The sequence below is a fragment of the Peromyscus californicus genome, unplaced genomic scaffold, assembly GCF_007827085.1.
Source record: "Peromyscus californicus insignis strain IS unplaced genomic scaffold, ASM782708v3 Scaffold_1__1_contigs__length_55948999, whole genome shotgun sequence".
NCBI lineage: Eukaryota > Metazoa > Chordata > Mammalia > Rodentia > Cricetidae > Peromyscus > Peromyscus californicus.
Window position 1 is genome coordinate 51,283,084 of NW_026294492.1, and position 20,589 is coordinate 51,303,672.

A 20,589-nucleotide genomic window follows, 5' to 3' on the forward strand; every position below is an offset into this window, starting at 1 on the left:
TTAAGAAATACAAGTTAATGTTTAGTCAACTTTTAAATCATAAAATTCTCTAATATTCTCAGAACTACACTTATAGTCATTCTAAATACTATTGTAATTAATTATAAGAATAAGCCTTATTTAGCCCCTTGTATATATTTTCAAAGTTAATTCTAAAACAAGTGATTAGAAGCAAGCAAAGTTGGTCTACTCCGAAATACCTAATTGACAGGTGGTTCTCAAATGCTTCAGAGATTTTCAGAATATGACATTTAAAATGTTTAAGCTCTTGAAGCCAGCCTGGTCTACAGAGTGAGTACCAGGACAGGCACCAAAACTACACAGAGAAACCCTATCTTGAAAAATTAAAAAAAAAAAGTTTAGGCTCCCTATTGCAGATAGAATTGCCCAAACATAGAAGGAACCACTAAGGCATCCAAATAATATAGGTAGCACAGGGCAACTCTCTCTGGATTGTGGTAAAACTAACAGTTAATGGACGAATCTTTCCCACCTGCCTCTTCCCAAATAACCACTCAGAAGCTTATATTAATGATAAACATTTGGCTGATGCCTAAGACAGATTATTGGCTAGCTCTTACATTTAAATTAACCCATTTCTATCCATTGATGTATATTTGCAGGTTCTGCCCTGATCGCACGCTTCGTCATCCAGTACTTAGTTTGAATGTAATGCCTAACCTTATTCTGCCTGGCATTTGGACAAAATAGCTTTATTTAAAACCAACAAGATCAATACATATTCACAGCATACAGAAAGACCATCCCACAGCAACTAAGGACTTGGAAAACTGCCCTATGCCTTACCTGCTGTCAGGGCTCTTCTCAAACTGAATATTGTTGGATTCATTGCCATACTTTGCCTAGTTAAAATAATGTCGCTCCCCCAAGTTGCTCCTCCACAGAACAAAATCTCAGACTTGGGTATGGCAGCCAAAGTCCTATGTATTGTGGGAATTCATTCCATTTATCCAATGGCTTTGGGGAAGAAGCCCTAGGCTGTGGCTTTGTCTGCATATGTGACCCCTTAAGAGCTGAGGGAGAGTTGTCATTCATATTCTTGGGTTGTCAAGACTGGGTCAGGTGGTGGAGAATGGCTTGCAGTTGGTCCTCATTGGTCTTGAGGAAATTGGCAGCTGGATCAGCAATGGATCATCAGTGCATCTACCTTGCTTTGTATTAGTGAGTCTGTATTCCCATTGCACCCCTTAATAAATTGAGATATATACCTTTGTAGGCTCTTGCTACAATTATGCTGTCTTGTTTGACAGCTGAAGACCTGAAACTACTGTCCCCACTGAAACTGTGGAGACCACTGCAGTGCTGTGGGATATCTTTCTGTATGCTGTGAATATGTGTTGCTCTGATTGGTTGATGAATTAAGCTGTTTGTCCTATAGCAAGGCAGCTTAGAGACAGGCAGGAAATTCATGAAAGAGACAGGAAGAAGAAAGGCAGAGGCAGAGGAGCCATCCTGCTGTCCAGGGAGCAGCATGTAATGGCACACAGGAAAAGCCATGGAACAATGGCAACATATAGATTAATAGAAATGGGCTGAGTTCAGTTATAAGAGCTAGCAAGCAAGAAAATTGAGTCATAGGTCATGGCCATACAGTTCATAATTAATATAAGCCTCTGAGTAATTATTTTATAATGGCTGTGGGACGGCAGTCTAGGAAGGACTGGAGAAATCTTCTGACTACACTGCAGACTATGGTAACCTGTATAGGTAATGGGTCACTCTCATTTTATTTGATACATAGATCATTTAGATTATATTTCCAGTTATAATGTATCCTTCTCAAATCTCTGAGGATATTGACTAGCTAGCTTTATCAGCAGTAAGCACCCAACTGCTTTCCCAAGGCTTCAGCTGCCTTCTCAGTTCTCTTCATATGTAAAAAATATTGTGCCCACAGGCCACACTTTCCTGCAACTACTAATGAGTCTAGTCACCATTTACCCTGTTACCAGACTCCAAAGGAGAGAAACTCACAAAACATACTTCAGTGTAATTTTTTGCTATTTTTTAAAGGATAATTGTGTTACAATGACCTCAGTCTCATTGTGAATGTTTGGATAGAAAAAGGTGTAACATTTAAAGCTTAAGCTTTGAGGATCTTTGAAATGTTTCAAAGTCCAAGAAAAGGGGTTTTGAGTTGGGTAAATGCAGAATTACTAGTCATGCAGAGGGAAGCAGACCTTTAATCTTAGCACTCTACAGCAGAGGCAAACTTTTCTTCATGATTTTTAGGCTAGTCTGGTCAGCAGATCAAGTTCCTGTCCAGTCAGGGCTACAGAGTGAGACCCTGATAAAGAAAATGAATAGAAGCATGATGTAAAAATAAGTATTCTTAATTTGCTTTACTTATTTTCACTAATGATGCAGAAGTAAGAGAAAAATCTGTAGATTGTAACACGAATCTTAAAAGGTCTTTTTAATAAAAACAAAGCCGGAGCTAAGTATTGGGGTGAACGCTGAAAGATCAGAGAAACAGAATATGCCAACCTCACCTTACCACATCCAACCTCACCTTGCCAATTCCTCAGCTGATCTTGTTTCCTCAGACTGAAAGCTTCTGAGTCCTTGTGGGAATGGACCTCAGCTGAAAGGCACTGGTTCTTGGTTCTCAGACTTTATATACCTTTCTGCTTTCTGTCATAACTTCCTGGGATTAAAGGCATATGTCAAGATGCCTGGCTATTTCCAGTGTGGCTTTGAACTCACAGATATCTGGATGGACCTCTGCCTCTGGAATGCTAGGATTAAAGGGGTGTGTGCTCTCATTTTCTGGCCTCTATGTCTATCTAGTGGCTGTTCTGTTTTCTGCCCCCAGATAAGTTTATTAGGGTGCACAATATATTGGGAGGGACATAATATCACCACAGTAAACTCCTATGTCAAATGGGCAATTATATATAATATATATGTATATATATATATATATATATATATATATATATATATATATATATATGTAATTTAGTCATTAGAGATTGGAGGCTCTCTAGTAAATATAGATATAAGAAAAAAGGTCACCCTGATCCTATAGGGTTTACTTCTGTAAATCCTGTATTTACATTGATGGGCTTTTTCTACAGAATAACAGTTTAAGAGAGTGCATATTAGTGTATAGTTCTTTATTTTTTAATCATAATATCTTTTTACAAAAATGAAAATCATAGCAGGTTTTCTACAGCACGCCTGAGGTATTGCTAGTTCAGAAACTGGCAGGTTTCCTTTGTCCTTTCTCAGTCCATACCAAAACCTAAATCCCCAGAAAAGAGTCCTCCTGAGGGCAGGAATAGTTCAGGGAAGACTTTGCAGTCCAGCCCCAAGTTCTGCATGAATGTCAATCTCTGCAGGTCTGGGGCAGTTCTGTGCCTGGGGTGAAAGCCAGGACTGCCAATCATTGGGCTCCCTTACTTCACAGCACTGTCCCTAAGGAAGCTGTTTAGATCACTCAGGCCTCCGTAGCCAGTCAGGACCTCCAGATGGACTGCCAATCAGAATGGGGTGGGCACTTCCGGTCCGCCCTGCAGTATCGTCTGTGGCTCAGCAGTTAAAGGTGGATCTCCTGTTCTGTGTACTGGGCTGTGACTAGTTGCTGGGAGCCAGACGCGAGCGTGTAAGCACGGAATCCGCCATGGTGAGTCAGGGGCCACCGTCCCCCGTCAGGAGAAACCGCGGAAGCCCGTGTGGGGTCCCCCCCCCCGTGGGGGGGCCTCTGGAAATGGCGTCAGGACACCGTGTCTGGTGTGATTCCCTTTGGTCCCCTGAGGTCTTTGCATCTCCCAGGCAGAAGTGGGACCTCTGAGTGAGTTATCGCTAGGGTTTGCGCCTTCACAGAGCATGGGAGAGGGTGAGCCTTTGTGCGGAAATATCCTAGTCACCATGCCAGGCATGGTGATCATAGTTATCATTTTTTCATTTCTTTCAGTAAAAACTGTAGGCAGGGAAGGCAGATTTGCTAACTTGCAGAGCCCTGGTCACTCTAGTGTCTTCTAAAAGGTTTGCACTTGGCACTGAACATTCAGGTGTGGGATCCATCTGCAGTTAATTCTGTGCAGGGCGTAAAGTGTGTGTCATTAACACATTTGCATGTAGATGCCAGGATGGTTCATTTACCTGTGTCATTAAGGTGAGACTTACTATGATTCCTGGCCTCATGTGGCAAAATTGACTCTATATTTATTGTGTTCTTATTTCCAAGTATGCTTTCATGTTCTGTTGATCTCTTTATTCTTTCCCAGACAGTACAGTCTTTTTTTCCCCCCGAGATAGGTTTTCTCTGTGTAGCCCTGGCTGTCCTGGAACTCACTCTGTAGACCACACTGGCCTCAAACAACCAAGTGCTTCGTTTAAAGGTGTGTGCCCCCACCACCACCCAGTTCATTGCAGTCTTTATTGCAGTTTCATTCAAAGTTAGAAGTCAGGTGGTGTCACTGTGTTTATGTACTATTGATTCAGTCGTGTGTTGATCAATTTTTCATTCATGATGACATTTTCTCATGTTATTTTTGTTTCTCATGCAATTTACTTTGTACCATAAATTGTTAGACTTTAATTGGACTTTTGCTGTATCTGTAGCTCCAATTCTGCATTGTCATAATATAATAATGACGTAATAGACACATGGTTGCTTTCTACTCAAGGTTAATCCTGCTCCCTGGTAAGGAAGCCCATCCTCCATTAGGCATAGTTCCCAGTGGGATCGCCAACTCTCCGTGGTTATATGGGCACGGTTACACCCTTTCATTAAAAAGACTCTTTAATTAGCTTTGCATGTATGTAGGAGGAGATGGTCCTTGTGTCTAGGCAGGTAGGCCCCATGCAGCTAGGGAACAGAGGAAAGAATTCCATGACCCCAACCAGAGACAGCTGAATCCATGGACGAGTTTCCCCAACTGACTGTAACAGTTGAAGCCAGTTGTTGTCATCCAGGTCGTTCACCTTCTCCTCAGTCCCCAACACAAGATGTTGCTTGGCCCCATTTTCTCCCAATTGAGTCTGGTCTGGGCTGTGATCAGACAGATTTGTGACTCTCCATGTTTGCTGGACTGAAGTCTTTTGGGTTTAATTTGTTAAAATGTTTAAATCAGTGGTAGTGTTGCTTGCTATTAATCCCGGCACTTGAGATGCAGAGGCAGGCAGATCTGTGAGTGTGAGGCCTGCCTGGTCTACAGAGTGAGTTCCTAGGACAGCCAGGTCTGTTCCATAGAGAAAGCCTGTCTGGAAAAACAAAAACAAACAAAAAGAGTTGCCTTGGTCATAGTGCTTCACAGCAAGGGAAGAGTCAGTAAGACAGGTTATGTAGTATTTTGTTATATTATCTCTGTATTCTCCACATGCCCTGGGAAATCAAGTAAGGCCAAATGAAAGAGTAATGTGCTGTGGAATATTATCTTAACTGGACAAAGATTTGTTACCTTTGTTTATGATGCGGAATATTATCTTATGTGAAGGTGTTATAGTTGTATCTGCTGCATTTGTTTAGTGATGTGAGGATGTGTTACATTTGTTTATCCTGCATTCGTTTAATTATGAAGAGATGTGTTGCTGTTTAGCTTTGCCTGCCTAGGCACCTGAGTGGTCTAATAACAAGCTGAATGGCCACTAGCTAGGCCGAAGAGGGATACACAGGGCTGGTGGGCAGAGAGAATAAACAGGAGCAGAAATCTATGCTGCAGAAGAAAGAGAGGGAGGAAGAAAGGAGAGAATGAGGGAGAAAGAGAGGGACACACCCAGGGCCAGGAGCCTGGCAGCCGCCAGCCAGACATGGAGAGAGCAGGAAAGATATCCAGAAAGAATGAAAGGTACAAAGCCCTGGGGCATAAGGCAGAATAAGAGAAACAGGTTAAGTTGAAAGAGCTAGCCAAAGACAAACCTAAGGTAGGCCAAGCATTCATAACTAATAATTAGTCTCTATGCCATGGATTGGGAGCGTGCTGGTGTCCCCCTAAAAATGCCTGGTACATTTGATGTTTCAATGTGGGGCATGGAATTTCCACAAACATTCTGAGACAGCTGAAAAAAAAAAACTAAAAGAAAACAAACAAACAAAAGGGATACAGCTTCTTTAAGAGGTTCTGCCTTACAAAGAGCATTTAAACAGCCTTTTCCACCTGTGTACATTCAAACAGTATTGGGACTATCACATAATATAGAGATCTTTGAAATCATCATAATGCATTTTGCATCATGGTTGGACTTGAGCCTGTCATGACCAATGTCAAAATGTTGAAGGTTGAATGAAAAACCTTCCAGGTAGTGTGCTGAGTTTGAGCATTTGTCTTTGGTCTGAGCCTTCATTGGTGACTTACAATCACATTTGTGACTTAGAGTCACAATTGGTGGCTTCTCCTTAGGAGAAGGAGCCTTTCTAGAGGAATATAGTCTCACACATTTCTTTGTTTTGTTTAAAGTGAGCAGCCCACTTCCTTCTCATGTAGGCATGCCATCACCAACAGTAGAGACTCCATTCTTAAATAATGTAAGGTAAAGTAGAAGTAATTGCTTTTCAATTGCTTGCCAATCCATATTTCTTGCCTGATGTTTTTATGTTTATATTTTTGGCAGATTGAATCAGGTTTTTGTACATGTCAGGCATTTACTCTTGTGCAGAACTTTACACATGTCATGACTTTTAAACTTTGGCATTGGTGTCATTTTTCAGAGCAAGAATGCATTCATTCATGAAATTATCACCGATCTCCTGAATCACTGACTTGTCGATGTGTAATATTGTCCCTACCTTTGTATATGTTTTTACAGTTTTACATTATTTTCAAATGTGTTACCTTATCTGTTGACTCATGTGTCTATACTCCCTCCCTTTGGGTGTTTGTTTTACTGTTTTAGGATCAGCATTTACTTTACTAATGTTCTTGAGAGCTCGATGATCTGTCAGACAGCAACTTAATAAAAATGTGTCTTTCCTGGGAATTATTAGCCTTTCAGTTCAATAGGGTTTGCTCCAGCTTCTGATAGACAAATATAGAACTGGCATGAATGTTTAACTCTATGGAGAAATTTTGAGTGAGGCCTGAGTGCTTCTTGTTTTTGTTTGTTTGTTTGTTTGTTTGTTTTGTTAGAGACAGGGTCTCACTATGTACCTTTGGCTGTCCTGGCAATCTCCCCATAAACCAGGCAGTCTTGGAAATCACAAATTTCACATGTTTCTGACTTCCGAGGGTTGGGATTAGAGGTATGCACCACCACAGCCTTATTGTCTATCCTTTCTTGAAGTTAATAATTTTGATAAAATTTGCAGATGTATACTAAATAGAGTTACTCTGTTTGCATGTCTCTCTGTATATATTCCTAGGCATTTCTCCTGCTGTGCTGTATTCTATTCTGTAGACACTTGAATGGAAGGTGTCATTCTCTCTTGATGTTTCCTTTTAAAATCAGTTGGTAACTGCATTTTGATATTTACTGACCCATGTCATAGAATGTATCAAGCACACAGAATTATGTAAATATATTCTCAATGAAGTGTACATTTGCAATGCAGTCAGTCTCACCATTTCTATTATGTACATATGTGGGATACTTTAGGATGCAGTGACCTATGTGGATGTGCATGTGAACTTCACTCATGAAGAGTGGGCTTTGCTGGATCCTTCCCAGAAGAGTCTCTACAAAGATGTGATGCTGGAAACTTACTGGAACCTCACTATTGTAGGTAAGTATGTGAGCTTTCTGTCAGTTTTTAACTTAAGGGAAGAAGCCTTTCTTGGAGATTGGTGCTATCCTATAATTTTAAATGTTAAAAAAGAAAAAATTCTGGTGAATATATCAGGCATTGTTCTAAAGTTCATGAAAGACAGTAATTTCAATTGTTCCTAATTTCCAGTAATATATCACATTTTCTGGTGCTGTTTTTTAGGGTATAAATGGGAAGACCACAATATTGAAGAACATTATCAAAATTCTTTAAGACATGGAAGGTAATTTTCATGTGTAAGCTGATATATATGTATGTCTGTGATAAGTACTGAATTTCTGGTTGCTGGGTTCCTCCATCACTGATGCAGTAAGTCAAAACAAACCAAATTAATAAATCCAGATTTAATAAACAGAGCTTAGCAAAGCAGAGCACTCCAGGGGGCTCTCAGGAAGTCAGGAGACAGAACAGGAGAGTACCCATGGCAGATCTATGGGACAGGTCTTAAATACCAGTAGGCATGGGCATGGTGCCAGGCATCTCTGGGGGAGGAGCCACCAAAGGTGGGCTTTCTGGAATGAGGCCCCCTCAACTGGAGATTCTAAACATCCCAACTTTTTGGGGGGTATATATGGGTGCAGGTTCAAGTCTGTGTACTTCCTGCTAGCATGGCACCATGTGGGAAGGGGGAATGGGGAGTCAGGTGGGCCCATGCTCAGCAGGGGTATGGTTATGGAAGCATTTGGATAGCTGCCGTCCAGGAGACCTCAGGCATCTGTTCTTGAGGAAGCGGAGAATGCAGGTTGCTAGGAGAAAAAAAGGATAGCTTTTTATCACTGGCCTTGTGAACAGGGATAGCCATTGGTTTTAGGAAGAGTGCCATAACGAGTGGAACTGAGAAGTGTCCTGGTTGTACAAGAGTCAAGGGTGAATGAGTGAGGCATGAGCGCAGATATGCCCTTAATTGGGACATCTTGGAAAACAAGGTTTCAGTTGCTGGGTAGGTGCCCACTTGTGCCTGGAGAGGGGGTACCAGCAGTGAAGTCCCAGGAGCTTGGGGAGATGGCATGCCAAATCTAGGCATGATGTTTTCCAGGAGTACTGGAGCCATAGCATCTGCTGTTTTTCTGGAAGTTGGGAGAACATCCATCCTGTCAATGTGTCATTAAGAGTTAAGAGAAATGAAGGCTTTTTATGAGCAGGCATGTGGGTGAAATCTACCTGTTAGTATTTGTCCATTTGGCATCATTGGTTGTTGGTTGGCATCCTCAGAGCTGTTGCAGGAGCTGGTTTATCTGGAAGGCCCCCTGTGGGTTTGACCTTGGCCCAGGGAGGAGGAATGAACGTACAGAATATGCTCAAAATATTTGGGGACAAAAATAGGCTCTGGAAACTGATATTTTTTTCCATCAGGCCAGACTTCTTTACAAAGTAGCAGAGCCCTTTTCCCAGGAACCTTCAGATGTCTGTAAAACTACTGGAACAGATTTATATCTTGGTGTCATGATAAAAAGCTATGGCCTTGGGTTAAGGCATGAATATTTTTAAGTCTAAATTCACTGGACAAAGGAGATTGTGTGAGTGAAGGAGGATGGAGGTGAACATACCTCCAGGGTTCTATATCCTCTCAAATTCTAACCTATCTCTAAAAGCTGAAAACAGAAAAATCCACAGAAATTTAAGGACCCCTGAAGACTGTTTGTAATCAGTGGTTTATCACTTAGTCAAAACTGCATTTATCTAAACTAAAATTTTGAACCTCTAAAGTTATATAACCGAAACCAGTTTATCCTGTACCATGGAGTCTGTGAATGAGGCACACCTGTGTGTATTTTTAACAGGAAACTTACTAATGAACTACTAAAGTGCTTGTAGCCTTGGGATTGAGGGTGCTGTTAAACTGGCAAATCTCTTAGTAACCTAGTCATCAAACACCATGAGATCTAATAAGGATACGTAAATGAGCAGGAATGAGCCAGCTTTCCAGTTACCCAGGCAGTCCCAAGTCTCTCTGTGGTCACTGGGGGACAAGTCCCAGAGGTAGCACTTGTTCAGATGCCAAGCACAGAGGATCTGACAGATTCTTTGGGGAGTAGAAATTTGGGGAGATAGGCCTACCTGTCTTGACAGAGTGGGACAATTGTTCCCCCAATGCTCCACCTATTCATAGTCTGGACATGATCTCAGCAGCAGTTAAAGGTGTAAAGCAGCTTTTCGCTGTGTGGCTGGCTTTTTTACATTTGAGGCAGGCCGCCAGGTGGAAGTTCTTCTGTGGCCATCCATCTTCTTGGAGAAGATACAGGATGCTTCCAGGAGTTGGCATGTCTCTCATAAAAAGCTTTTATATTAAATGCCATATTCTCAGATCTCTGAGAGTGTTTGAGAATGGGGGAACAAAATCTGTTAGGTATATCTAAACTAGAGAAATATTGTTTAGGTTTAACTTTGAGGGCATATGTAAGTTAAGTCTGACATACAGTTTACCCAATTAGTTACAGCTTACCAATGTTAATAAAAGCCAGAAGATTCAGTCTGTAGTTTTCAGTGGTGATCCTAAGATATATCAGGCTATACCAAGTATTAACATTGCAAAAAAATTATATTTCAGTATCAGTTATCAAAAGCAGCTTCGTTTTAAATCCTGTTTAATAAACTATGTTTTTAGGACAGGACAGAAATTATCAAACAGAAATATAGTCTAACCCAAATTACATTGGAGACCTAATATCGTTTTGGTGGGGCCAGTCTAAGTTGTTACCCTTACTAAAGATGGTGGTGAAGTATTTCTTTACTCTCAATCAAAATGGTAGCTGGTGATATTCTCCAGAACAGTTTTTATCTGGAGTCACAAGCCTTGCAGATTTTAAAACATACCCATTTAGGAAGACACATTCAGGACATGTAAACTCAGGCATTCAAAGCTAGTCAGAATCACACATGTGAGGCCACACCATTCAGACATTTCCACCACACATAAAAAGTAAACAAGATCATTAACAGAAACAAAATTTTTTTTAATGGGGCTCCTAGCAGGTCGGGACCCCAGAGAAGGTGCTGCAGAGGGAAACTGAAAAACAGAGTAGCAGCACATGCTGCCCAGTTGAGTAAGTCAGAGCAGCAAGTTGAGAATTTTGGAAAAAGAGATTTTTATGATGGAGGAATGTGTAGCAGAGTGTATTGAAGGAGAACAGGTTTAAGGGTGGAGTGGGCAGGTAGAATCTTAGAGGGACACCCCCTGTGCTACAGCGAAGGTGGTCGCAGTGGTGGAGGCAGTGATGGTGCTGGTGGTGGTGGACATGTTGGAGGTGATAATAGAGGTGGTGCTGGTGATGGAGTTGGTTGTGGTGGTGGTGGAGGTGGTGATGGAGGTGGTGGTAGTAATGGAGGTGACTGTGATGTGGTGGAGGTGGTGGTTGTTGTGGAGGTGGTGGTGGAGTTAGTGGTGGTGGTGGTGGTAGTGCTGGAGGTGGTGGTGGAGATGGAGGTGGTGGTGGTGGTGGTAGATTTGTTGGTGGTGGCTAGAGGGAGAAAAGGAGGAGAGCTCAGACAGACAGAGCAAACAGGCTGGAGACATTTATGAAGTAAGTAGTTCAGGGTATGAGAGGGAACATACAGGAACAGAGAGAATGGATGTATTGCGGGGAGAATCCCAGTGTGACCAGATCATATCCAGGAAGGAGAGAGGCAGGCAGACAGACAAACAGAGCTGGGGAGGGAGAGGAATGGAAACATAAGGATTACAGTGTGGCCAAACTACACTCTGAGAACAAGATGCAGGATAACAGCGAAGAGAGAGGAATGGGAGTAGTATTCTTGCAGCCCCAATTTGGAGGAGACACCCCAGAGTTTCTGGAGATTTAACTTGGACTTAGCAAGTACCAATTCACAAGCCATTTGCTGGGAATATGGTTGTGGGCATGGGTATACAAATCACATCTAGGAGCTGTGTGTGGGGTGGACTCTGGGGAAGTCTCTCGCACACAGGGAATTCCAAGGGCAGCGACTGTCTCTACCCTGAAACAGGCTGGAGTCACCTGGCACTGCAGTGGCTCAGCAGGCAGTCTGCAGGTTGGAAGAGGTCCTGGACCTTTAAGACATTTTGTTTGGGAATGGGAGGCTTACTGAGCTGTTCATTCAGTGTGGCAAAGGTGGAGTGGGGAGAGAGAGTGAATGGCCTTCCACAGCCACACCTCATGGTTGTGGAAGGACTACTCTCCCCGGCCAGTGCACCAAAGATAAGTATTGGATCTCGGGTTGCTGGGTTCCTCCTTCACTGGTGCAATAAGCCAAATCAAACTGAGTTAATAAATCCAGATTTAATAAACAGGGCAGTGCAGAGCAGAGCACTCTCAGGTCGCTCTCAGGAAAGCAGGAGACAGATCACAAGAGCACCCACGGCAGATGTATGGGCTGGGTCTTAAATAGCTGGTAGGCATGGTCCCAGACATCTCTGAGGGAGGACCCACGGATGGCAGGCTTTCTGCAATGGGGCTGCCTGAGCAGGAGATTTCAAACAGTTTGAAAAAATGTTAATGTGCCCTGAACTTTTAATGAGAAGCAACTGTGTAAATAGGCACAGCTTTGTGATGGTTATTAAATTGTCCCAACACCATGTACTCCAATGTCAGGTAGCTGATAACTGTTTGCAAAGCAATCCTTTAAGGACAAGACAAGGAAACAATGCCATAGTAGATGTCACAGTTTCAATCATAGCCATGTGAGATGCATGTTGTTGAACTGTGCATCCAATTACCATCATGCCTTCCAATTATGATATCATTGATGAGGGCATTAGTGTATGGCCAAGATCTTTCATAAGCAAAGCTTTGGTATTAAAGCTAGTGTTGCTCATATACTTGTAGTGAGTGATTTAGCATAGTTTAGTGAGAGGAGCACTGTATGAGAGACCTAGAGGTTGTCTTGGTGTAGAAACATGAATCTCTATTCCACATCTGTATAACACATAAAACATTCGACTATGGGAATGCAATATGAAAACTCTTTATTTCTTATCTTCCTTTACCAGGTGTGTCATCTGTCACTCTGGATACAATCCATGTGAACATAAGGGGTATGGAAAGAAGCATTGTACTTCTGGCACACTATACTATGAGTATAATCAAAGTTATAAAGCCTTTGCATGTGACAGTCTTCATCATCAAGTACATAGAATTCAAACTCCAGAGAAATACTATGAATGTAATCAATGTAGTAAAGCCTATGTACAGATGAGTGATCTTCACAGACATGAAAGAATTCATACTGGAGAGAAACCCTATAAATGTAATCAATGTGGTAAAGCCTTTGCACAGAAGAGTAATCTTCAAAGTCATGAAAGAATTCATACTGGAGAGAAACCCTATAAATGTAATGAATGTGGTAAAGCCTTTGCAATGAAGAGTTATCTTCTCAACCATGAAAGAATTCATACTGGAGAGAAACCTTATGAATGTAATCAATGTGGTAAAGCCTTTGCACAGAAGAGTACTCTTCAAAGTCATGCAAGAATTCATACTGGAGAGAAACCTTATGAGTGTAATCAATGTGGTAAAGCCTTTGCAAAAAAGGGTTGTCTTCTCACCCATGAAAGAATTCATACTGGAGAGAAACCCTATGAATGTAATCAATGTGGTAAAGCCTTTGCATTGAAGAGTCATCTTCACAATCATGAAAGAATTCATACTGGAGAGAAACCCTATGAATGTAATCAATGTGGTAAAGCCTTTGTACAGAAGAGTAATCTTTTAGGTCATGAAAGAATTCATACTGGAGAGAAACCATATAAATGTTACCAATGTGGAAAAGCCTTTGCACAGAAGATTAGTCTTCAAAGTCATGCAAGAATTCATACAGGAGAGAAACCCTATGAATGTAATCAATGTGGTAAAGCCTTTGCAACAAGGAGTTATCTTCTCAACCATGAAAGAATTCATACTAGAGAGAAACCCTATGAATGTAATCAATGTGGTAAAGCCTTTGCATTGAAGAGTCATCTTCACAGTCATGAAAGAATTCATACTGGAGAGAAACCCTATGAATGTAATCAATGTGGTAAAGCCTTTGTACAGAAGAGTAATCTTTTAGGTCATGAAAGAATTCATACTGGGGCGAAACCCTATAAATGTGACCAATGTGGTATAGCATTTGCAAAGAAGAGTAATCTTCAAGTCATGAAAGAAATCATACTGGACAGTACCATGTGGATGTAATCAATGTGGTAATTTCAGATGTGAGCTTCCATGTGGGTGCTGGAAACTGAATTATGTTTTCTACAAGAGGTACTTGCTGGAGTCCGGTGTCATAGGACTTCAGGTCCCAAAGAAGAGATCAGGTATCAGTAGAAGAAGGAGACTGCCATGATCTGAGTGTGAAGCAGTATAGCTGCTGCTTTATTGAAAAATGACTGCACATTTTATACTCTATCACTGAATCTTAGTTTAGACTCAAGCAGGTTAAAAACAGACTTAATGATTCCAGGATAAAAGCAGCCATCAACCTCATTACAGCATTTTTCCTGAGGCAAAAAGTGTTAAATTCAGCAAGTATCTCCATGCCTTTCTGGATGTGAACCCATTGTTTCCTTTCATAGTTGCTTTCATCCTTGGAACTAGGTGTATCCAGTTAGTAAATCATTAAGTTCTCTATTTTGGTGTAATCAGGGGGACACAATGGGGAGTAGGCATAGTAATCACATTGTTGGTTCCATGGTGGTGGGATTTTTTCCAAGAATTTTGTTTAAAGAGACTGCCTTTCCTATGTATATGTTCCCGTCCTCCAGTGTAGCCAGCAAAATAAATTTCCCACAGTAAAAGGCATAAGGAAACTCCATAACATATAGTGAGAATTATTAAAATTGAAATAAAAATGATGCTGGAGAATTAAGATCGGCAATGAGGAAATGCTGGAACTTTGTCAAACAGCAATGGTCACCGTGCAGTCCACGCCAGGTGCTAAACTACTAAACAATTTCTCATCCCTTTTTATTTCTTTTAAGATTCATTTTATTATTTTTACCTTTGTGAGTCCATATGAACAGTATACTTTAAAATCAGATATCAGCCTGTGTGATCCAGTTCTTCCTTTCTACCCTGTGGGTTCTGAGGACCACACCAGGTCCATCCGTCTTGGTTACAAGCACTTTTACCTGCTGACCCATGCCATGATGAACACTGAGCACTGACATTTTTTTGTTAATCGTTGGTTTTTTGTTTTTTAAAACAGGCTGATGAAGTTCAGGCTGACCTTGAACTTCAGACGTTTCTGCTTCCAACTCCAGTTACTATGATGACAGGTTTTACTACCATGCCCTGTTTATGCAGAGGTCTTGTGTGTGCTGAGCAAATATTCTATCCAATGACCGCCATCTGTTATGAAAACATTGATGTAGCCGAGTTTTTCATATACAGGTCTACACTGAGAACCTGCCTCAAAACCAAATCAAAACTGCAAACACAAACTTTTGTTAAAATAAACTGTGTGTGTGTGTTTTGGGATGGGGTCTATCTCAGTTGCCCAGACGGGCCTAGAACTCACACTGCAGCCCTTGAATCCCGCCCCTTGGCCTCGGCTTCCTAAGTACCAGGAGAATAGGCCTGGACTAAGGAGTGAGCAAGCCAACGTGCACAGTGGCCTAACTGTGTGTCCTGGGGCTCACAGGTAGTAGCCAGAGGTGCATGACAAGATCAGAATGTTCCTAGGGTTGGATTATATTCCCGAAATTCCTTGAAATGGAATGCCAGCATTTCATCATGGAAAGATGGGAAGAGGCACAGGATTCAATCCTCTTTGGGGTCGAAATGTCCTGAGTCTCATGTGGGCTAGGGCCACAAATGCAGTGTGAGGCATTGCTTATGAAGAGAGAGATATATACTACCAAGACCATGGTCATGGCTTAGTTGCAGCTTCAGTGTCCTCATATAGAGGGTGAGTGAGCATGCCAGGGCCAGAGCTGTGCCCAGGAGTCCCTGGACAAGGACAAGGAGAATGATGGAAAAGAGGCTTCCTTCTTGCTCACTGGTGGAGCACACTAAGCTGAGATTACACAAAACTGAAAAACCTCCTAGGTGGCAATGTATTGCAGAATCTTTCCTGCATGGCAAACTGAAACAGAGAAGGAAGACAATCGTGGCTAGAGCAATTCTGGGTATTGTTTCAACTGGTTATTGTAACTATGGTAACAAGTGTGGTGCACTTACATCTGTCTGAATAACAGGCACAGGGAGGTCAAGTCACTCGACAAAGGCGAAAGACAATAAATGGACCATTAGTAGGATTTGAACCCATGTATCCCATGTGTACTCTTATAAAATTTTTAAGACTCCAAGTATTTATTAATGTAGGGATGACAGAATGCATGTGTGGGAATCAGAGGACAACTTACCTGAATCCATTTCCTCCTTCAACCATGTGGTTCCCAGGGATGCTTCTCCGATAGAAGAGGTTTGGCAGCAAATATCATTACCCCCACAATCATCTCTCTAGCCCTCAGTTGTATCAGTTTGTGTGTGTGCTTTGTGTGAATGTGCATGTGTGCAGGTCATAGGTCAAAATTGTGCATTTAATAAATTGATATACTTGAAGTTGACTTTATAGGTTATTGGGCATGGCAAGGGATCTCCAGGCTCTAGAATTTCCCAAGATGTTCTAATGGAGACCGTAAGGACAGGGGAGGCATTGTGGCTTTCTATCTAGAGCCAAATAGACAAAGTGTTTGCTCACCTTGAGTCATTAAAAGATAATCTGTGTTTTTGATTGTGGTAACAAATCACATCCCCGTAAATTCATGGCTGTATTGTCCACATATTGCATTACTTTTCTTGTTTGTCATTCTGGCCCTATATATTCCACCCCTTTTGTAGTTTGTTTTACCTGAGATCAAGTTCAGATCCCTAGAAGCTGATTATTTCTCCCCTGCAGAGGCCAATCTGGATGCCAAGATTTGATGAACATCAAAACATGATCTGTTATCCCATCAAGGGTAACAAAATAATTGTTAGAATTTTTTCCTTCCCAAACATTTAAATGAGGAACATTTCCTGCACCTGGTGTATTCAAACCCAAGTTCTGAGTTGGATCAGCTCCTGTCCTGAATCTGGTACCCTGTACTAAGTTCCAGTGAAGAGGTCCCTGGTTTCACCCTGGCTCAGGGTGGCCGCTCATAAAACCCCTTTCCCCTCCAGATTACAGAACTTCCAAAGAAGCCTTTCAGCTAAAGGAGCCTTTGAGGTAAAGCAGGCTATCTTGGCCAGATATCAGAAGGAGGAAGAGCAAGAGGAGGAGGAAGAAGCACTGAGAAACCAAATCACAGACTTGCTGCAGACAATATAGTTACTACTGGCTCTATGGAGCATAATCAGGTGATGGAACCTAGAAAAATCCATCTTTGTACAGAGAGGGATAGCTTGCTGGATTCAGCCTGGGCCAGGTGCCTCAGGGACATGTCCCTGCTTCAGCCATCTATGACCACTGAAGTTGGGGTTTTGATTTAGGTACAGAGGTGTGTGTTTGTGTCTTGCTATAGATGCAGCTGATGCAAGCCCAGGGCTGTTGAGACAGCTCAGCCATTCAGGCTCCATCATTCACCTCTGCAAGATCAAGCCTTAGGGACCACCTTCCTCAGCCTGCAGGATGATGACCAGGACTCCTGTACTTGGAGATCAGCCTAGACATTACCAATGGTGCTCAGCTAGTCCCATCACACCATGACTCCCTACACACTCCCTGTGATTCCCATTACTCTGCAACACTTCACATGTTACAACTTCTGATATGCCACCTACATCACAAGTATCCACCAGGGAGTATAAGCTCACTGTGAAAGGGAAACATAACCAGTGTGGAACATGGGGTGATGGCAGGAATGTGGCAGCTGGGCTTCGATAGTTTTGAACTTCTGGACCCAAAACTCAGTTATGGCAATAAACATGAGTACAGTGCAATATTTAATAAATCCAGGGAATGTTGTGGCTCATGGGTAAAGCCCCTGCATAGACTGCCCATCATTTTTTCTAGAGATAATTAAAAAAGGTCTCAGCCTTCTGGAGTACGCAGAAGGTGTGGCAAAGGCTAGCATTGTACTGCTGAATTCAGATCATGAAAGGGGCAGACAAGGTAACCCTTTGACATTGGGAAATGTTCTGAGTGGGCCTTCTGGAGGCCCCAATATCAAATTTGATCTAATCACTATCTGTCAGCGTCAAAACTTCCAAAGTTAGATTACACAGTGGTTTATTACCATCAAATATTTATATGCCCTTGAGAAGAGACAATAAGCACAGAGAGATATTGTATAGTACAAAGAACTTCTGAATTAAATTAGTTTGTATATTTTAAAGATGTGTTAACCTCAGAATGGAAACTGGGATATGTGTTCCATTGGGGAAGAGATTTTACCTTTGCTTTCACAGGAGAAAAATAGTGGTGAATGCCATCAGGATTGATAAAGGTAAGATTTGAATAGGGAGGACCTGCTGAATAAGAAGAGGTGACAGTTCATCAGATTGGTCATCCAATCCAAGCTAATATGAAGACTAATAAATGCCTTTCACATGATCAGACAGGAAAAAATTTTAAAAAAATTTCAAATGATAATGTACCAACAGCACACTTGTCTTACTGGCATGAAATGAAACATGACTTTTCTTGTCCACATGTCTCAATTCCATTCTGCAGTGTTAGACTGTAGATTGTAACGTGACCCATGACATTTTGGACATCAACTTTTGAGTTTTCTTCTTAAACAAAAAGAATAATTTTATTTTTTGCTGTTAAAAATCACAGTTAAGAGATTTAAATTTTTTAAAGTAAATTCAAAGGGTTACTACAGTTCAAACTGTTTTTCTAATTATCTCAGAGTTAGATTGGGAGCTAAGATGTTTGAGAGAGCAATGATAGCCCATGCTCTTCATCCCTGCAGAGACAGACAGATCTCTATAGCTTACTTGTTTCTTAAAGGCATGGTAGTTCATGTTTTTAATGCCACTACTCAGGGTCAAAAGTCAGATGCAGTGGTTAAGGGTTATTGTAATAAATCCTCTACAGAATTACTAGTAAGGCAGCTAATTTCCAGTGCGGACAAGAAAAAAGAGCAGCTTTTGTGGCTGCCTTTGTGCTCTTCTCTGCATGCAACCTTGACCACTGTTTAACCAGATGGTATCCGGACGATAGATATCATCATATTTATTGCTTAATTGGCATCTATGGACTCTTCATAAAGCAAAAAGAGTCCATCTACATTTACCATATGGATTCTATTGTAAACACTTTCCTTATAAGGAGATAAATATCATCTCAGAAAAAAAACTCTACATTTTTTTGAGGCATGGAGAACCTGATAGTGAAGGCCAACTATCCTATGGTGATCAGTGCACCCCTTACAATGGTGGATTGGATCTCTTCAAAGGCAGAGTCCTCAGCATGGAAGAAAAGTATTACAGTGGAAATGGTACATATCAGAGTTCCTTAGTGACTGGGATATGGTTAGCACTGAAAAAATAGTTCAGAACCTAAAGTGCTCACCCCTCCTCCAAGAGAGGCAACTATTGAACTTCAGGGACCAACTGAATAGTCAAATCATTTGGCTAAGGCATGGTTTACTGACGGCTCATCAACCATTGATGGATCCCAAACTAAAATGAGAGTGTCAACCTCTAGACTTGAGATGGAATGGCCAAGTTTGAGGAAGAAGATACCACAAAATCAGTGAACCAAATTGGGTATAAGACAAAAAGGTAAAGGAGGCCAAAGGAATATGTGCAGTTCATGGGGCCTGTGCAGTGGCATAGCTATACGGCAATCAAAATGGAAAAGCACTCACTGGCAGGTGAATGGCAAAGACAGCGGGTCATGGGAGGCATGGATGGAAATGACAGCACACGGCAAAGAGGACCTATGAGGTGTTGTGAGAGTTTCCATGGTGATCCAGGTGGTCTTATGAGGTTCCTTGAGGTCCCATGAGTTCCCATGGTGACCAGTGAGGTCCTGTGGCTTTCTCCAAGGTCACATGAAATCCTTTGAGGGGGGTTTCATGTCCTCATTTGTCAACACTGACTATATTTTTATCTTGTCTATTTCTAAGTTTTCTCTGATGTTCTGTTAATGTCTTTATTCTTTTCCAAACAGTACAGTCTTATTGTAGGTATATGGGAAGTTTTCAAGCCAGTTGATGTCACTATCTGTGCTATTTATTCAATCTTGTGTGGATCATTTGTTTTTCTTCGTGATCTTTTTTCATTTTTCTGTTGTTGATAGCATTAATAGTTAGACTTTTTTTGGACTTTTTTTGAATCTATAGCTCAAATCTGTACTGACATAGTAATGAAGCTTCCTGTCTACAATCATGGAATTCTATCCTTTTATCTAATTCCTTGATTCTTTTAATTACTAATTTATAGTTTTACCTACAGATATTTGTCACTTTTCTATGTTTGCCTGGCTATTTTATCCATGGTGACATATAAGAGATTTGGGGTTTGTGTTTTTAATTTACTGAATTTACTTATTTTATTTCTACTATATGAGTGTTTTGCATCCATATATGTATGTTCTCCACAAGTATTTGGTGTGCACAGAAGACAGAAGAGGGCATCAGATCCTCTGCAAGAGGATGTAGGCATGATTGTGCATCACCACGTTAGATCTGGGGATGAAACTCTTGTATTCTCCAAGAGCAAAATATGCCCTTCACTGCTGAGCCATCTTTCCAATCCTAAACTTGACTGATTATCAGAATTTTGTGTGTGTGCATTCAAATGAGTGTTCAGAGAGTTGAGGTTTGATTAAAAGCCTGTGTTTGGGCACTGGAGAAGATTCAGTAGGTGTCAGAGTTCCGGGTCATTTACCCACCAACCCCACAGCTCCCCAGAGTTTTCTTGAGTGTAAGCAGCAGGAAATATTAGATAGAAGGATTTATATTGCTGAGA

At 41.4% G+C, this 20,589-nt stretch overlaps 1 protein-coding gene across 1 annotated transcript; it reads left to right on the top strand.

Moving 5' to 3' along the window:
- Positions 1-3,513: 3,513 nt before the first annotated feature.
- LOC128115845 (zinc finger protein OZF-like) lies at positions 3,514-14,560 on the top strand. The gene is given in 5 exon segments (XM_052746939.1): positions 3,514-3,649; positions 7,561-7,687; positions 7,892-7,952; positions 12,696-13,834; positions 13,837-14,560. Coding segments are annotated over 5 exon segments (1,422 nt in total). The 5' UTR covers positions 3,514-3,646; the 3' UTR covers positions 13,929-14,560.
- The last annotated feature ends 6,029 nt before the right edge of the window (positions 14,561-20,589 follow it).